Here is an 18,544-nt window from a genome sequence, read left to right on the forward strand (position 1 = left end):
AGAGATCCAGAAATAAACTTACACAGTTGATTTTTGGCAAAGAAACCAAAGCAATTTAATGGTGCTGAAGTAAGTGGATATCATGTAGAAAAATATGAAAATTACCACAAACCAAATTTTAAAATTACCACAAAATGTATCATAGACTACATGTAAAAGCTAAAATTATAACTCTCCTGGAAGAAAGCATAGGAAAAAAACAAAACAAAAACATTTATGACTTTGCAGTAGGCAAAGGACAGGGGGGAAAAAGTACGAATAACAAAAAGAAAAAGGTAAAACATTGGATTTTATCAAAAGAAAAAAATTTGCCCTTCAAAATAAACTCTTAAGTAAACAAAAAAGCAAGGCACAGAATGGGAGAAAGTATTCACTGTGCATATATCTTACAAAAGACTTACACCCAGGATATATAAAGAATTTTATAACTCAATAATAAGAATATAAACAATTCAAAAATGGGTAAAAAATTTGATTAGATACATCATTAATGACGATATACACAAGAGGTCAATAAGCACATAAAATTATGCTCAATGTCTTTAGTAATCACGGAAATGCAAAATAAAATTCCAATGAAATACCACTATACACCCATTAGAGTCGCTGGAATTAAAAAGACTGACAATATCAATAGTTTACAGGGATATGGAACAACTGAAAGTCTCCAGCATTTCTGATGGGAACAGAAAATGATTCAATGACTTTGGAAAACAATTTGGCATTGCTGTAGACTGAATGTTTGTGTCCCCCAAAATTCATATGTTGAAAACTAATCCTCAGTATGATAGTATTTGGAGGTGGGCCTTTGGGAGGTGAGTAGGTCATAAGAGTGGAGCCTCATGGATTGGATTAGTGCTCTTGCAAAAGAGATCCCAGGAAGCTCCCTTGCGCCTTCTGCTATGTGAGGACTCAATGAGAAGACAGCTGTCTAAGAACCAGGAAATGGGCTTTTACCAGACACTGAATCTGTTGGTGCCTTGATCTTAGACTTGCCAGCTTCCAGAACTGTGAGTAATAAATTTCTGTTGTTTAAAAGCCACCTAGTCTATGATATTCTGATATAGAAGTCTGAATGGACAAGAAAGCTATTTCTTAAAATTTTAACTTGTATCTATTGCATTATTTAGCCATTCACTCCTAGATATGTATCCAAGGAAATGAAAACCTAAGTCTAGACAAAAGGCTTATGAATGCGCATAGCAGTGATATTCCAACAGGAAAAACTGGGCAGTGCGGGGAAGCAGGGAACAAATGTCCTTCCACAGGTAAATGGATGTATAAAACATACTCTAGCCATATACTACTCAGTAAAAACAAGAAGGAACCACTGATACCTGTAAAAAACACAGGTAAGACCCCAAAACATGCTCAGTTAAAGAAGCCAGAGAAGAAAGAGTTCATATTTTATAATTCTATTATATAAAATACAAATTAATCTATAGTGACAATAATAAATCAGTGGTTTCCTGGGTTTCAGGGTTAGAAAAAGGGATGCACTTTAAAAGAGAAATAAAGACCCTTTCTGAGTTTGTGGAATTGTCCTAGATCCTGACTGTGGCAGTGATTTTATATATAAAATGGTCAGAATTCATACATTTTTAGATGCAGCTTATCATATGTAAATTATTCCTCAATAAAATTGATACAGAAAAAAATATCAATATCACATTTGAATCAACTCTCCACCTCTGCTAAGCATTGGTTGGTGGACTGGTGTCTTTAGTCACTATTCTTTATGTTGAAAAGGTTTTGCAAACTTTTACAGTGGTATCTGTTAAAGGGTTGCCATTAATATGATCTTGTGAGACTTGTGAGACTTGGAGAGCTTGTTAAAGGTAACACTAAAGGAACATTTCCTGAGACCTCCTCTAAACCGTGTTGTTTTTTTTTTTTTTCACACCACTTCTGACACCAAAGTGTAGGTGTTTTTTCTCATATCAACCAATTCTCCAACTCTCCAGACTCCAACGTGGTGTCCTCCAATTTAATTTAATTCTGATAGTAACCACCCAGAATTAGCACCAACCCCACAAGTTAAGGACTCAGTCCCATAAGACCGCCCCCCCTTTAGACACCAATTCCATGTTTCAGCCACCCATATTTCTGACTGACTGCCTGTGAAATTGGGGGTTTCCACAACCCCTTCCTCAAGTTCAATAATCTGCTACAACAGCTAACACTAATCAGGAAAATAGTTTACTTTCTGTTATTGGTTTTTTATAAAGGATGCAAATCATGAACAGCCTGAGGATATAGTGCAAGGTATGGGGGAAAGGGCGCAGAGCTTCTATGCCTTCTCCAGTTATACCACCCTCTCAGACCAACCTGGAAGCTTTCTAAAAATCATCTCTTAGGGGTTTTATAGAAGTTCCAACTCATAAGCATGACTGATTAAATCACTGGCCCTTGGCTATTGAACTCAATCTTAGCTCATCTCCTTTTGCTGAGGTCAGGGCCAGGCGCAAGGGCGAGAGGTGTGGGATTGAAAGTTACAAACCTCTAATCACTTAATTGGTTCTTCTGGCAAAGAGCCCTGACCCTTAAACTATCTGGAGCCTAGCCTGTCATCTCATTAGCATAAACTCAGACATGGTTGAAAAGGGCTCATTAAGGATAAAAAAGAAATGCTCTTCTCACCGTATCACTCAGGAAATTACAAGGTTTTATAGGAACTCTGTGTCAGGAGACAAAGACTATATATATATATTTTTTTATTTTTTATTTTTTTTTATCATAATATCACATCTCCACATTGAGCGAAGACAATAAATCTAACCTGGTTTTCCATTAGTGATGTGAAATTGTTTGAGATTTAATCTTGGCTATTTTCCCTCCAATATGTGAAAAATACACACACGGAGAGAATGATCCAAGATGGTAGAGCAGATAAATGCTGTGCTTGCCTCTTCCCATGAACATATCAAAATTACAACTACATTATAGAACAATCAACCTAGAGAACCATCTGAAGTCTAGCTGAACAGAAGTTTTATAACTAAGGCTATGAAGACGAAGCCACATCAAGACTGGTAGGAGGGGCGGAGATGCGAAATGGGCTGGCTCCAAACCTCTGTGTGGTGGATGAAAATTGGGAGGGATATCTCAGCCACAGAGCTACCCCTGGATGAGAGAGGGACCTCATCCCCACATGAGGCTACCCAGCCTGAGTACTGGTGCTGGAAAGAGGAATCCCCACAATATTTGGCTGTGAAAAACTGGGGATTCTGACCATCTGGGTGGAACACAAGGCTGTGGGAAACCCAGCCATCCTCTTAAAGGGCCCCCACACAGGCTAAGTCACTCTCTGGCACTCACCCTGGGCTCCAGCAGAGGGACAGTGACTCGGGGGGCATTGGAGACATACAGGGGGCAGACTGAGGCGAGGGCTGGAAGATAGTTATCATTTTCCCTGTGCAGGGTCCTCCTCTCATGCAGCCTACAGGTGGGTACTATCTTTTCTGTGTTGAGCCTTCCTCTATGCCTATATTTTGAACTCTGTATCTGGTAGGTTGCCTATGGCCAAATCTGAATCTGATTGGTCTGGTGAGCTCCACTCGCTCCACCCTGGTGACTTATTGAGAACCTGCCACACCCACCTCCATACCACTTTATTGGTGGCTGAACCTCATGGGAGCCAGCAACGAGCAGCAGGCCTCAATGTGTCCTGGCTTTCTATGGAGCTATCCCAGATCCGGTACTAAAGGAAGTCGTCCTCAGTTCACTGTGAGGCCTCTCCCACATGTCTCCAGGTCAGCGACCAACTGTGGATCACTTTATAGTGCCTACCAGATAGTCCCTGGTTGGTCACAGGCAGTGGCTTACCTGGGCCTGCACCAGAGCCCCTCACAAGAAGCCCCAGAACCAACGCACTTGGAGGTTGTCTTCAGACCACAGCAGGACACCACCCAATTAGCCTCACAAGTGGCACAACCAAAGGGTGGTCTCAACAGGCACCAGAGATCACTGGGGGAATCCTGCTCCATGTGGTAAACTCCCTATACAGCAGCCCATGAGCTTTGGATATGGCCAAACCCCACAACCTGAGGGTCAAACCCACCCACTGTCATGCCAATAGCAATCAAGACTCAAATATAACAGGAGAGCACACAAGGAACACTGCTGGAGCACCCAGCACAGGTGACAAGGGAGACTGTGCCACTGGGCTCCACAGGAACCTACTACTACTTGGCCAAGACTGGGAGATGCAGCAGCCCTACCTAATACATAGAATCAAACACAGAGAGGCAGCCAAAATGAAAAGAAAAAAAAAAAAAAAAAAAAGAAGAAGAAAGAAAGAAAAAAAAAGAAAGAAACAAAAGAAAAACAAAGAAAAAGAAATACATCCCAAATGAAAGAAAAGGAGAATACTCCAGAAAAAGAACTAAAGGAAATGGAGGTAAGCAACCTACCAGATACAGAGTTCAAAACACTGGTTATAAAGATTCTCAAGGAACTTAGTCAAAACTTCAACAGAGAGATAGAAAGCATGAAAAGAGACTTAGAAACCACAGAAAAAGAACAACTCAGAAGTAAAAAAAATATAATAACTGAAATGAAGAATGTACTAGAAGGAATCATCAGCAGACTAGATGAAGCAGAGGATCAAATCAATGATTTGAAAGACAAAATCGCAGGGGGAAAAAATTGAAACAACAAAAGGAAAAAAGAATTCAGAAAAATGAGGATAGCTTAAGAGACCTGGGACAACATCAACTGTAACAACATTCACATCCTGAAAGAGAATAGAGAGAGCAAGTGATTGAGAACCTGTTTGAAGAAATAATGACTGAAAACTTTCTTAACCTGACAAAGGAACTAGACATACAAGACCAAGAAGTGCAGAGAGTCCCAAACAAGATGAACCCAAATAGGCCCACACCAAGTCACATTATAATTAAAATGGCAAAGGTTAAAGACAAAGAGAATATCCTAAAAGCAGCAAGACAAAGACAACTAGTAACTTATAAGAGAGCCCCCATAAGATTGTCAGTTGATTTCTCAGTGGAAATTTTGCAAGCCAGAAGGGATTGGCAGGAAATATTCAAAGTGACAGAAAGCAAGGACCTACAACCAAGACTACTTTACCCAGCAAAACTATCATTTAAAATCAAAGGATAGTTAAAGAGCTTCACAGGAAAGAAAAAACTAAAGCAATTCATCACCACCAAACCAGTATTACATTAAAAGGAATGTTAGAGGAACTTCTTAAAAAATATATATATGAATAATAAAATGGCAATAATGACATATCTATCAACAATTACTTTCAATGTAAATGGATTAAGTGCTCTGATAAAAAACATAGGGTGCCTGAATGGATAAGAAAACAAAATCCTTACATACGCTGCCTATAAGAGACTCACCTCAGATCGAAAGACACACAGACTGAAAGTGAAGGGATGAAAGAAGTTATTTCATGAAAATGAAAAAAACAACAACAACAGCAACAAAAACTACTGGGGTAGCAATACTTACACCAGACAAAATAGACTTTAAAACAAAGGCTATAACAAGAGACAAAGAAGGACCCAGTAATCCCACTTCTGGTTATTTATCTGAAGAAACCCAAAATGCTACTTTGAGAGGACATGTGCATCTGTAAGTTCATTGCAGCATTATTTACAATAGCTAAGATGTGGAGGCAGTCTGGCTGTCCATCGATGAATGAATGGATGAAGAGGAATTGGTACATATAACAATGGACTATTGCTCAGCCATAGAAGAGAATGGGTTCTTGCCATCTGTGGCGGCATGGATGGTCCTGGAGGGAATTGTGCTGAGTGGAGTATGCCAGACAGAGAAAGATGCAAAGTGATTTCATTTATATGTGGAATCTAAAGAACAAAATAAACAAACAAAACAGAAACACACTCATAAGTACAAAGAACATTTTGATGGTTGCCAGATGGAAAGGAGGTTGAGGGGCATGGGTGAAAAGGGGGAAGGAATTAAGAAGTATAAATGGTTGTTACACAGTAGTCATGGGGATGTGGTGTATAGCACAAGGAATATAGTCAATAAATATTGTAATAACTATGTATGATGTCAGATGGGTACTAGATTTTTCGGGGTGATAGATGGGAGGGGTTGGGGAACAGGGTGAAAAAGGTGAAGGAAGTAAGAAGTACAAATTGGTAGTTACAAATTAGTCATGGGGATGTAAAGTAAAGCACAGGGAATATAGTCAATGATGTGATAACAGCTATGTATAGTGCCAGGTGAGTAATCCAGGAGGTCGTTTCTTAAATTGCACAAATGTCGAAGCACTATGCTGTACACCTAAAATTAACACAAAATAATATTGACTGTTAACTGTAATTAAAAAATATAAAAAGTGGGGAAAAAGTTGAAGGGGAATAAGATGCTCAAATTTCCAGGTTTGAAACAAATAAGTCATGGGGATGTAATGTACAACATAGGGAATATAGTCAATATTGTGATAGCATGATATGGTGTCAGATGGTTGCTGGACTTATGGTGATCACTTCTTTAGTGATATAAATGTTAAACAACTATGCTATACACCTGAATCTGATAAAATGTTATATGTTAGCTATATTTTTTTAATAAAAATCATTTAAAAAGTACACATATATTATTGTGATTTAAAATGAGTCCAAAGAAAATCTTTTACAACTATAATGACATCCAGAGCCTGGTAATTTGAAAGATAAGAATTGTTTTTCATGTAGTAATTGTGTCTGTAAGTGTAGTCTTCTTAATTATATGTACTACTTTAGCTTCTGAAACTGCCATGGCATCTTCCGGGTAGGGCACACTGGCATCCAGGGACAGGGCTGGCCCGATTGGCTTTCCCAGGCCCTTGGAACAGAATGGGTAGCTACTTATAATCTGGAGAGCTATGCAAAAGTGTTTTGGTTTGTGGCAACAACATGCAAATCTTTGAGTCTCAATCACTTTCCCTGAGTTTTCTCTGGGTTTGAGAGTCAAATAAACTCCCAGATCCCACCTGGGAGTTTGAATGCATTCAAACCTGTCCTTTTGGGGTCTTGTGGAAACATCTGTCTCCTTATCTTGACTTAATTCCTTGCAATGTGAGCACAACTCCAAACGTGCAACAGCCAGAGCTTCTGAGACCTGTATGTGGCTTGCTCCGAGGTCACGCAAAGGGTGAAGTTGGACTAAACAAACTCACTGAGTTGGGATACAACCACTAAGTTTCTTTTGGATTCATTTTAAAGCCATAAGTCACAATTTTCTTTCATGCAGCCAAGATTTTTCTTGAAACATGGCTTCATTTTGCTTAAATAAAATAGACCAGTACTATATCAGTTCTGTAAAATATAGTTGATACACAAACGTACAGATCATTGATTCTATTTCCTTGAGTGTTAACTTCTGCCCCTTCTTTGATTTTTTAAAAATTTGTATTGGTATAGGAAACACAGGCTAATAGGTGTGTGTTGTGGTTTTGCAGGACCCTTTAGGGCTTGATATTCTCAAAGGACTGCATTTTCTACAGAAATCTTACTTTACCTATTTTATGTGTCTCATTAACTGTGTGACAGCTGCCATTTTGCAGAAGTTCAGTTTAAGTTTTAGGCTTGCCAAGTGACATGAAATCGTGATATAGGATTGTTGCAACTTCATAGAAATGTTGAAGTAGTAGAGAAATAGTAGGAATATTGGAAGTGTATCACATGGGCTAGAGTTGTTTGGGGGTTCCAGTGAGATGATATATATGGAAAACATGGCTGACAGAGTCCAGGAAGGAAAGAAAAACCACACAGGTAAAACAGAGATATTTTAATATCAAAATTATTAATTACAATAAAGGAATAGCTACAAAATATGAGGAGACTCTATGGTAACATAGGGTTCAGGGACAGCCCACAAAGAAGGACAAACTTGGAAGGGGTATGGTACAGATCTCACTAGAGAAAGTATAGATGGGCCACTGGACAGCAGAGAAGCTGGCTGGCTTAACCAGACTGGAGCTGGTCTGGAGTTGTTGGACAAACCATAAACTACCCTCTGGAGAGCAGAAAGGCAGCAGGCATCAGCATCAGTGTCGCGGGACATGCAGTGAGAGCCTGGGCTCAGGACAGGGTAGAGGGCTTTCAGAGGAACAGTCTGCATGGGCTTAGAGAGGGAGGGCTACTCAGGTGGATACCCCTGCCACAGGCATGCTGCACATGGGCCATGTTTTGGGGTTTTTTTGTTTGTTTGTTTTATATCAAGAGGCCTATGGACAGTTTATCACCAAGCAGAAGACATAAAGTTGCAGAGGGATGACTTTCAGGGCCTGTGGCCCTGGCAGGCTCCACAGGAAGTCCCCACACACATGGCTGACTTCTGCTAGGCAGCCTAGGAAGTTGCAGGAAGACCCTCCCTCCTGCAATGTCCCTTCAGCGCCCTCTACTGAGAGAGCTTAACATGGTGCTCATGTTAAGGGAGAAATAATAGGAATCCATTGTTGATTATAGAGCTCATGTTGAAGAGTGCATTGGGAGTTGAGAGAAAAGAAATGGACACAGAGAGCTTAGCAAAGGGACTGGCACACAGTACGTGCTCAGTGATTAAAAACAGTGAGTATGACACTTATTCAGCAAAACTGAATGAATTTAAATTAGATGGAATGCATTTAAAAATCAGGCAGCCGTGTTAATATTTATTGCCATTTCAGTTATTGTTGTGTATTATTTAACTAGACATAAAGTTAAGAACCTGTATGTAAAATCTTTCTCATTTCTAATTCATGTTTCTTTCTTTCTTTTCCCACTTTCTTTTTATCCAGGTTTTATACAATATATTAATTGCCTTCACAAAGATGCATAAATTTGAAGCCATAAAACCTGTTGACATTTTGGCTGGATGTGCCCGATTCATAATTGTGGGGCTTGGGGGAGTATTTTTCGGCATTGTTTTTGGATTCATTTCTGCGTTTATCACACGTTTTACTCAGAATATCTCTGCAATTGAACCGCTGATCGTCTTCATGTTCAGCTATTTGTCTTACTTAGCTGCTGAGACCCTCTATCTCTCTGGCATCCTGGCGTGAGTACAAACCAAAGACCACCTCTAGTAGCAAAATAAGAGAATTTAGAATCACATTTTGTGGATCAGCATCTGGAAAAGGCTTGACTGCTGACACTAATTCTCAAAGGTGTTGCAGGATTCAGAGTTTTTAAATGTTTGTAAACTCTGATTTAGGTCCTTTGCCAAACAAATGTTCTCTCCAGCATTTGCATTTGCTCTCTTCTCATGATTTGCCTAAGGAGAGTATAGCAATTATAAAGTCATGTTAGAATGCTCAGAAAAGCTGCTAAAAAGAAAAGGTGGGAGAAGTTCAAGGTTAAAGTCTCATCTCAGTAATTTTTTTCTTTGAAAAATTCATTATCTTAAAGGGAAGCATGTCATGAGAAACTATCATTGCTGGACTTTGCCTTCTGTTATTTCCTTTAAATCACATCACAGCTGCAGGACTCATCGGTGCAGAATGAAACTAGGTAGATGGGATAAGACTAGAAATCCATGTTTCTTTTTCCTAATGAAAATATTTTTTAAAATATTTACCTTGCATAGATCTTGAAATGAGGCTTCTCAACTTGGCTTACTATATCTGGTCATGTTTTCTCTATGACCAGCTATCCAGGCAGGAATAGTTTATTGTATAAAGATACCCATTTTAATTAAATATAGTAATGTAAAATCTAGACACTCATTAGTTTCCCACCTTAAAAGTAATCAAAACTACCACCTCCCACCCAAGACTTGTTAAGCGGATCTAGAAGAGAAGTATTTCAAATGAAAAAATTGTCATTAAATTGTTGTCAGAAATATTACTCAGGTGGAGAAAATGAGAGGTTTTGCTGAATTATTCTTTCTAGGTAATTGCAACAAATTTATTGGGGTTTAATGCAGAGTGGAGTAGAAGGTAGGAGGGGCGTTGACAAAGCTCTCGATCAGGGAGAGCAAGATAGAATCAGTTCAGTTTCTGGTTTGTGTAGAATTGCCCACCATTTTGTTGTGGGAAAGCCACCTCCTTCCCTATCATACTCAACTTGTGCAAACCCCTTGGGGAGGGAGAAGAAGAAGAAAGAAAATCTGTGGAAAACTGCCATCAAAGAAGGGACAGAGAAGATGTTCTCTGGGTATAAAAACAGAATTTGTGTATCTGTGGCATTACCAATAGGGAGGGTTTTTCCAGGAGGGGCCAAATCTTGTGCTTCTCTCTGAGACTGTTCCTTTTGCAGAATCACAGCCTGTGCAGTGACAATGAAAAAATATGTGGAAGAAAACGTGTCCCAGACATCCTACACGACCATCAAATATTTCATGAAGATGCTGAGCAGTGTCAGCGAGACCCTGATCTTCATCTTCATGGGCGTGTCCACCGTTGGGAAGAACCACGAGTGGAACTGGGCCTTCGTCTGCTTCACCCTGGCCTTCTGCCAGATCTGGAGAGCCATCAGTAAGAGACAGCAGGGCCCCCAAGAGTCTCTTGCCTGCTGCTTTTTAAATTTTCTCTTATTCCATTCTGCAGTGTAAAAGCGTAAGTAGTGAGGTGAGGCTAACTGGTCTTACTGGTTAGGGGAGTACAGGCACATGGTGGTGACCAGGAATGTTCTGTTTATTCTTTCAAATGTCAAAGTCATTAGTTGACTGATAAGGTTCTGCCCTGAAGCAAGGAGTATTTTTTTTTAATCGAATAGAGAATTTTCACATCTACACATATAAGTATAACAGTAAATTCATCTCTTGCTCTTCACTTCTTTGCCAGTTTGTCCCCTATTGCACCTTAAGTCGGATATAGATTATAAACTTCAGTCATTTACACTTTTGTTACAGGAAAAGTGAGATGTCACAAATTGTGTTCTATGTAAGGCAAGTACTGTTAAAAAACATTTCCCTAAATAAATAGGTGGTTTCATTTGAGGATTGAGTGTGATATATAGAAAACCGAGGACTAGGAAGTGAATCTTTAGTTTTAAAAAGTGCTTAGTATTAATTAGTAAAGGGACCTGTATAATGTAACTGGCATCACCCTTATGAAATGTGCCTAATTAAAAAAAGAGAGAGATGTCTTGACTAAGGGCTGGTGATTTATCTTGTATATTTATACTTCTGGAGCTAGAAAAAAAAATCACTAAGTACTGAACTACAATATACAAGTTGCCTTTTGATTAGAAGCAATTATAGGTTTAAATGATTTGGACTAATATTTGAAGCATTTTTTAAATGACTTTGGTCAATAAGGTCAAGCCAATTACCAAAGGAATTAGGAGAAAAACTGAGAACTTACCTTGAGCATATCAATTCTAAATGAATTGATCTAGAAGAGAATAAGAATAATGTACAAATATTAAAATATTCATAAAGCTAAATCTGAATATATGTGCCTATCGAGTCCCCAGGGCAGAAAAAGAATTGAGGAAACTTAGAAATTTATAATCTCACATCCAATCCTGGCACTATTACTAACTAACTATTTGACCTTGGACAGACATTGAAGTACCCCAAATTGTCTTCCTCAACCACAAAATGGTGGGTGTGGACAAATTTCTAAGGTCCCTTTCAGTTGTAATACTGTAGGGCTCCATAGGGGACTAGAGCTAATGTGAAGAGAAGTAATACTACAGAGCTTCTGCACAGCCAACAAGACTAGAAACCATCTAGGAAAAGACTAATATTGTGGCTCTCTCAACATTGTTGACCTTTGGTCACCATCCAGCCCAACTCCTTCATCTTCTCGCTGAGGGAGCTGATGGAACAGTCACCGAGTGAATGGCTGACTTGGCCACGTCACAGTAAGGGACAATGCCAGATGTAAGAATCCAGTTCTCCCACTCGTAGCCTGTCCTTTTTCCACCCTGACTCAGCGTAGCTAATAATAGTTCACACTCATGAAGGCCTTATAACATATAAGGTCCTGCTTTATGTTATTTATAGATGTTAAATTTATTTAAACTTTACATCCACGTTCTGAGGTAAACACTGTTCATCACTTCCATTAACCAGATGAGGAGACTGAGTACATGACAAAATTAAGAACCTTGCTCGAGGTCACATGACTAGTATGGAGAGGAGCCAGGATAAACAATACAAAATGAAAAAAATTCAATGTAACTGCCTCTTGGGCTACCAATGTGCCTTCAGTCAGGGTTGCTTACTGTGGAGTCTGTGTGATTGGAAGTCACATGAGGATGCTGAGAGCTTTATTACGTGGCAGTGAAACCTCTTCATTATTAGTGAGGGCTTCAGTGAAGGGACCTTTCCCATCACAAGCCACTTCATTGCTGGTAGCTAAGCCATGTGAGCCACTTGGGAGTAGAAAACCAGTGTGGTAAAAAAACACCTCTATGTTTTAAACAAGCTCTCCTGCCCTCCACCCTCCACTTACTGACAGCAAGAATCCCTTCCTTTGAATTCTTGCCAACATCCTTTCCTGTCTGCACTGAACCTCAAGAAGAACCAAACCAACTGCAAAAGAGTTGTTCACCCTGCAGAGACCACAGTCCCCGAGAGGGCTCCTCTCATGTTGAAAATTACACACCTCCTTTGGTTACTCGGCGAGAAGATGAGATGATAAAAAAAAAAAATTTATACCCCAGGCAATTACCTAGTTTGGAGAGACAGAGCAAAAATTATGAGTATAGATTAGAAAATATATGCCATTTCCTATATCAAAAATTATCAAGATTTTGTTACTTTAAGCACACACATACACCATGCATACACGCACTCACGGTCTATGAATGTTCTGTTTGGGATGGACAATGGTGGGTGTGATGGAATTCAGCTGCCATGTCTTGAGGGCACATGCACACGACTTGGGTTCACTAGCATTATATCTCTACTCATTCATGACCCTCTGCTCTAATATGTGTTTCCCCCTTTCTAGGCGTATTTGCTCTCTTCTATGTCAGTAACCAGTTTCGGACTTTCCCCTTCTCCATCAAGGACCAGTGCATAATTTTCTACAGTGGTGTTCGAGGAGCTGGAAGTTTTTCACTTGCATTTTTGCTCCCTCTGTCTCTTTTTCCTAGGAAGAAAATGTTTGTCACTGCTACTCTAGTAGTTATATATTTTACTGTATTTATTCAGGTTGGTAGATTTCTTTCATGTTTGAAATAAGTAGATTCTTTTAGGATTATGCATGAAATTAGTATAATACCAAAAAAGGGACATTTCATTTCATCTTTAGAAATATGCTCAGTACCCAAACTAAATCCCCAACTGTTTCTAGATCATGTCTGTGGTCACCTTTAACCTCTAAAATATGTTGTCTTTTAATCAATAAAACATATTAATGAAAATATTCCTGGGTAACAAGGAATGACAGCTACTCTACTGCGTATTGTTGAAAATAAGATTCCAGTTCGTACTAGATAGCACAAGTTTTTATTTTAGCTGGAGTTATCTCTCAGGAAACTAACGAGAGGTTATTTTAAGGGATGAAACTAAATACCTGCTTTAAAATACAGACATAATGCCTTTCTTTATAGCAGAATTTAAAAGAATTCAATAAGAACTAAAGCAAACACTGGAACATTTATCCAGTAGAAGCTAATACAAAACAAAAACATAAAAATTGAAAGTTCTAATAGTTTTGCTAATAGATTTGCTTTCTATAATGACAGTCTTCACTACAACAAAACTTTTTAAATTTTATTATTTATGTTCCAGGGAATCACAATCGGCCCTCTGGTCAGGTACCTGGGTGTTAAAAAGACCAATAAAAAAGAATCAATCAATGAAGAGCTTCATATCCGTGTAAGTTATCTCTTTGTCATAATTAATAAGTTAATAAGATGTACCCCAATTTGCCACCTATGGGTGTCATCTAGAGCTTTGATGAGATATGTACATGTCACTAGACATAGCCTCTTTCTTCTCTAGCTCCACTTAGAGTGACTATACTGGTTCCCTATTGCTGCTGTAGGAAATTATTAGAAACTTAGTGGCTTTAAAAAAACCACAAAGTTATTATCTTATAGTTCTGGAAGTCACAAATTCAAAATGTGTCTCACTGGGCTAAAATCAAGATGTCACAGGGCTGCATTTCTGTCTGGAGGTTCCGTGTTCTTACCCCTTCCAATTTCTAGAGGCTGCTGGCCTTCCCTTCCATCTTTTTAGCTAGCAGTGGCCAGTCAGGTCTTTCTCATGCTGCATCACTCTAATATGGACTCTTCTGCCTTTCTTTCCCATATTAAAGAGCTTTGTGATAATATTGGGCCCATGTGGACAATTTGGGATATTCTCTCTATCTTAAGGTCAGCAGATTAGCAATACAAAGTCCATCTACTATCTTAATTCTTCTTTGCATATAAACTAACACGTTCACATGTTGTGAGGGTTAGAACTTGGGCGTCTTTGGGGACCAGTACTCTGCCTACCTCTGTCTGCTCTGTGCCCCTCAGATTCATGTGTGTTCCACATGCAAAATACATCAACATCCCCAAAGGTTTCGATTTGTTATCGTGTCAGTTTGAAGACGAAAAATCTCATCTAAATCTTATCAGTTCAGAAGTCCCAGATCTTGTCATTTCAGTCATCTAAATCAGGAAGGGATGAGGCCCTGGGATTAATGCATCCTGAGACACAGCTCCTCTCCAATTCTGAAAACTCAAGAAATAAGTTACTTGCACCCAAAATACACTGGTAGGATGGTCAGAGGATAGCAGCTGTAGATATTCATTTTCCAAAAAGGGGTGGGGGAGGGGGGTGGTGGAAGGGAAAAAGGACTCATCTATCCCAAACAAATTTCCCAGTCCACCTGGGAGAACTCTTTGGTTTCAAGGCCTGTGAACTACCTTCTGCGATTCTTTGCTCCACCATCTTCTTCTCTCAACTCTACCCTCTGAGTCATACTTCCTTTTTCACGAAAGGCAGCATGTTTGTAGCTCATTAGTTTGATCAGCCTGTTTCTTGTCTGTAGAACTTTGGGGGTCCAATAGCCTCCTTTCATTTGGTCTTCTCTCTCTTCCTTTCAGTCCAAGCTGGCAGTGTTTCAAGGAAGGGAAGCAGAACCAGTAGGGAATATATAGTAAGAGCTTAGTTGCAAAGAATTGGCTTACCTACTGTGGGGCTGTCTAGGCAAGTCCAAAATGTGTATGTAGGACAGGCCATTAAGAAGGGTAGACTGGCACTCTCAGGCATGAGCTACAGATGCTGTGCGCAACTGGATGCCTCTGCTCCACCCTTCAGGCCTTTCAACTGATTAAACCAGGGCCACCCAAATGATCTAGAATAGTCTCCCTTACTTAAAGTAACTGATTATGGACTTCAATCATATCTACAAAATGCCTTTTCAGCTACTTCTAGATTGGCATTAATGATAACTAGGGACTAGCCTAGCCGAGTTGACATCTCAGGAAACTATGACAGTGACTAATGTTCAGAGTAGTCCTATTTGGTTCTAGAATCATTGTTCTAATGGAATATGGGATCCTCTGCTCTTTCTAAACTTTTAATTAGGAAGGAGTAAAGACTTCTGCTACTTCTGCAGATGAGGCCTAGTAGGAGTTTTCAGTGAAAACATCCAACTCTGACAAAGATGAGAGTGAAATTGAGCATAGTTTTGACTTGTTTCTTTTAAGTTCAACACACTAGTGAAAGGATGTCATTCTGTATGGCTCCAGGGAATAGAAATGAGAATTCAAGTATGGAAGATATAGGGAGAGAGACTCCGTCAATGAAGAGCATTGTGACAGTTGTTTATTGCATGGCACACCCATAGGTGAAACGGATGTGTGCAAGCAGTGATTGGGAATACTTAGCAGAATTGTACAGGCAGTTGAAGCTTTGTGGGGATGATTAGCCCAGATAATTTTAGATTTCTTTCATGCCTGAGAGTTCATGATTCTAATGCTGGAGAAACAGCCAAAGTCTTTCAAAATCAGCCCTGAAATTCATGGCCAAAATCACCTAAGGAAATAAAATAATTAAATTCAGGAAACCCAAACCAAAATGTTTCAAGGCCATTTGAAAATATTCAATAGATGGGGATAGGGAGGGAGTGTTTTAAAATAAACAATGCTTTAAACTGATTGAAGATTTTTGTCTCTGCCTTTATGCCCTTTGTTCATTCTGTTGAGAAATTAGATACTATTCCTAACACAATGGAACTTGTATATTTCACTTCTTATTTGTTTTTCTCAAAAATGTTTTACTTATTGGTAGAAAGTGAATCAATTAAGTATTTCAGAATTAATTTAGCATTTTAACTTATTTTGCAAAAAAAAAAAAAAAAAAAAATGGAAGCCAGAATGAACTTTAATGTTTACAAATTTAAATTATTTGAAGTTAAATTCATCAATTTTGAAGAGACTGTGCTTTTACCCTAAATTCCTATAAACAATTTGAATAAGGCAAATGTATAATTGGCTTGGATGGTGAAATGTAAATAGTGAGGCAAAAATCATCAGAAAGAAAATGAGGCATATAGATAAATTTTGTTGTTATGTGTTATTGTTATAATAGAATTGTATTTCTAGAAACTGCATAAATTGGATATTGGCATTTCCTTTTTTCTTTCTTTCTTTCTTTCTTTCTTTCTTTTTTGCAATGAAATGATAAGTAAAAGTTAATTATTAGGCTTTATATCCATATGATTTCATAATGAGAAATTTCTTAGATCATTCTAGAAACATTATTCAAAGGAAATGGCAGGTACCCTGTTTTCATTGCAAGTTACGTGCATTACTAAGGAACTTATCTACAGAGTCTTTGAATCATGAGACTAAGTTGAATTACTATGCAAGGCATTATAAGTTTCAGTTACATGAACAGAGTGATAGAAAAGAGGATATGCTTCAGGATATTAAAGCCTCCTTTGTTTTCCAAAGTGTATCAGCTTTCCTTGTGTGTCTTTTAGAGTTAACATTTCACCAGCAATCATTTTCTTGTGTTTGGTTTGGCAGCTGATGGATCACTTAAAGGCTGGAATTGAAGATGTGTGTGGGCAATGGAGCCACTACCAAGTGAGAGACAAGTAAGGAGACTGAGGGTTTCCCTATCTAGGAAGGATCTTTGTGGCACGGGGAACCGCAAAAGGCTATGTTGGAAGCTGAGCATCAAATTAGAAAGAATATAGAGGAAGGGGACCAGGAAGGTAAAGGGCCTGGGAGCCATGCCATACAAGAAGCAGGTGGAAAATAAAAATGACTCTCAGATTTCCAGGTAGGGAGTCTAGGGAGGTAACAATGCCATGGTTAAATTTGTATGCTATAGAAGACAGATTAGAGTTAAATAATGGATTCTGTTTAAGATGTCTCCAATATATATTCAGCCCCATTTTGGTATTTAGTCTCAAGTTTAGGAGGAAGATCATGGCTGGAGATAATGGTTGTGAGTTGTCAATGAGTATTTGCTAACCAAAGCCACGGGCATGGGTGTGGTCACTACCAGGGTGAAGAAGGAAGCTGACTGAGGACAAGGCTCCGAGAAGCCTCCATTCCCATTCCCATGTAAGAAAGAGGAAGAGGAAGGAGACTCAGAAGAGGCCTACAGGGAGACTGAAAGGGAAACAGGTGTCAATCAGGATGTGGAGGGCTCAGAGAAAATGCCTCAGTAGCACATCAGGAGAGGCCATGTGACAAGGAGGGCAAGGGCAAGGGCAACCACAGGCATTGAATGGTACAAGGTCAAGATGAGGTCAGTGTGAAGAGTGTCAGAGAAGTCCCGATGGTTGGAGAGCCGATGACAGTGATGAAGGAATAAACAGGAACAATAGACTCTCATGAAGAAAGTCAGAAAACTAGAAGTCTGAGGGGTGGACTCAGTTGGAGCAAGAGTGAGCCTGGTAGGTGCCACACACAGGTCACAAAGCTCGAGGATTCACAGGCTACTAAACCCGGAGGAGACCTGACTCATAGAGTCCATTCGCCTCACAGACCAAGAAACCAATCACCAGATGATAAGCCAGCAGCCCAAGGGAGTTATGTTCCCCTCCAGAAAGTAAAGTAGGCAAATTACTCTCTGAATGTAAAATGATGGGAAGTGTTAAAAATTGCGACTCCAAACAAACGGCCAACAGGGAAGGCACCAATGCAGACATGCAGCTCAGTCTAATGGGTTGGCGAGAGGTTCACTACAGTGATCAACAGCCATGAGCATCCAGCCTATTTAGATTCTGTGTCATTCATATTGTCAAGATATATGTGAGTTCTTACCGCCACCCCTTAATTGGCAGGATTTAAAATGATCTGCAGCATAATGGGCAAAACTACTCTAACCACTGGGCCATTTAAACTTATTGGGTTCTGGTTGGACAGACCAGTGTTACTTTAAGTGCAGCTGCCACTGTTTTGAGCTATTAGAATGGAACACTTGTTCAACAGCCTCAACCCCCTCATTTCTTCTCTTAACAATTGGATCTGAACTGAGCTGGGCCTCTCTCTCTCCCTACTTATGCACTTTTTTGCCCTGCTTGCAGCTTGTCCCTTCCTTTTGTTTAGTTGGTTTTCAATATATTCAAACCAGTAAGCCATTCTTTTACTTTTATTTTTTTAAAAAAGTATAAATTCTATGATATTTTTCAAAAAATGTGTTCAAAGGCTCTACATTCCAGGCACTA

General features: G+C 39.3%; 1 protein-coding gene across 1 annotated transcript in view; it reads left to right on the plus strand.

The window, feature by feature from the left end:
* SLC9A4 (solute carrier family 9 member A4) overlaps nucleotides 1-18,544 on the plus strand; it is a 61,357-nt gene that overhangs the window by 21,053 nt on the left and 21,760 nt on the right. Inside the window, exons 3-7 of the mRNA XM_019753793.2 lie at nucleotides 8,762-9,021; nucleotides 10,221-10,438; nucleotides 12,869-13,071; nucleotides 13,654-13,740; nucleotides 16,890-16,960. Of these exons, the coding sequence (XP_019609352.2) occupies nucleotides 8,762-9,021; nucleotides 10,221-10,438; nucleotides 12,869-13,071; nucleotides 13,654-13,740; nucleotides 16,890-16,960 (839 nt within the window). The remainder of the gene's footprint in view (nucleotides 1-8,761; nucleotides 9,022-10,220; nucleotides 10,439-12,868; nucleotides 13,072-13,653; nucleotides 13,741-16,889; nucleotides 16,961-18,544) is intronic.

The sequence above is a fragment of the Rhinolophus sinicus genome, linkage group LG05, assembly GCF_036562045.2.
Source record: "Rhinolophus sinicus isolate RSC01 linkage group LG05, ASM3656204v1, whole genome shotgun sequence".
Taxonomy (NCBI): domain Eukaryota; kingdom Metazoa; phylum Chordata; class Mammalia; order Chiroptera; family Rhinolophidae; genus Rhinolophus; species Rhinolophus sinicus.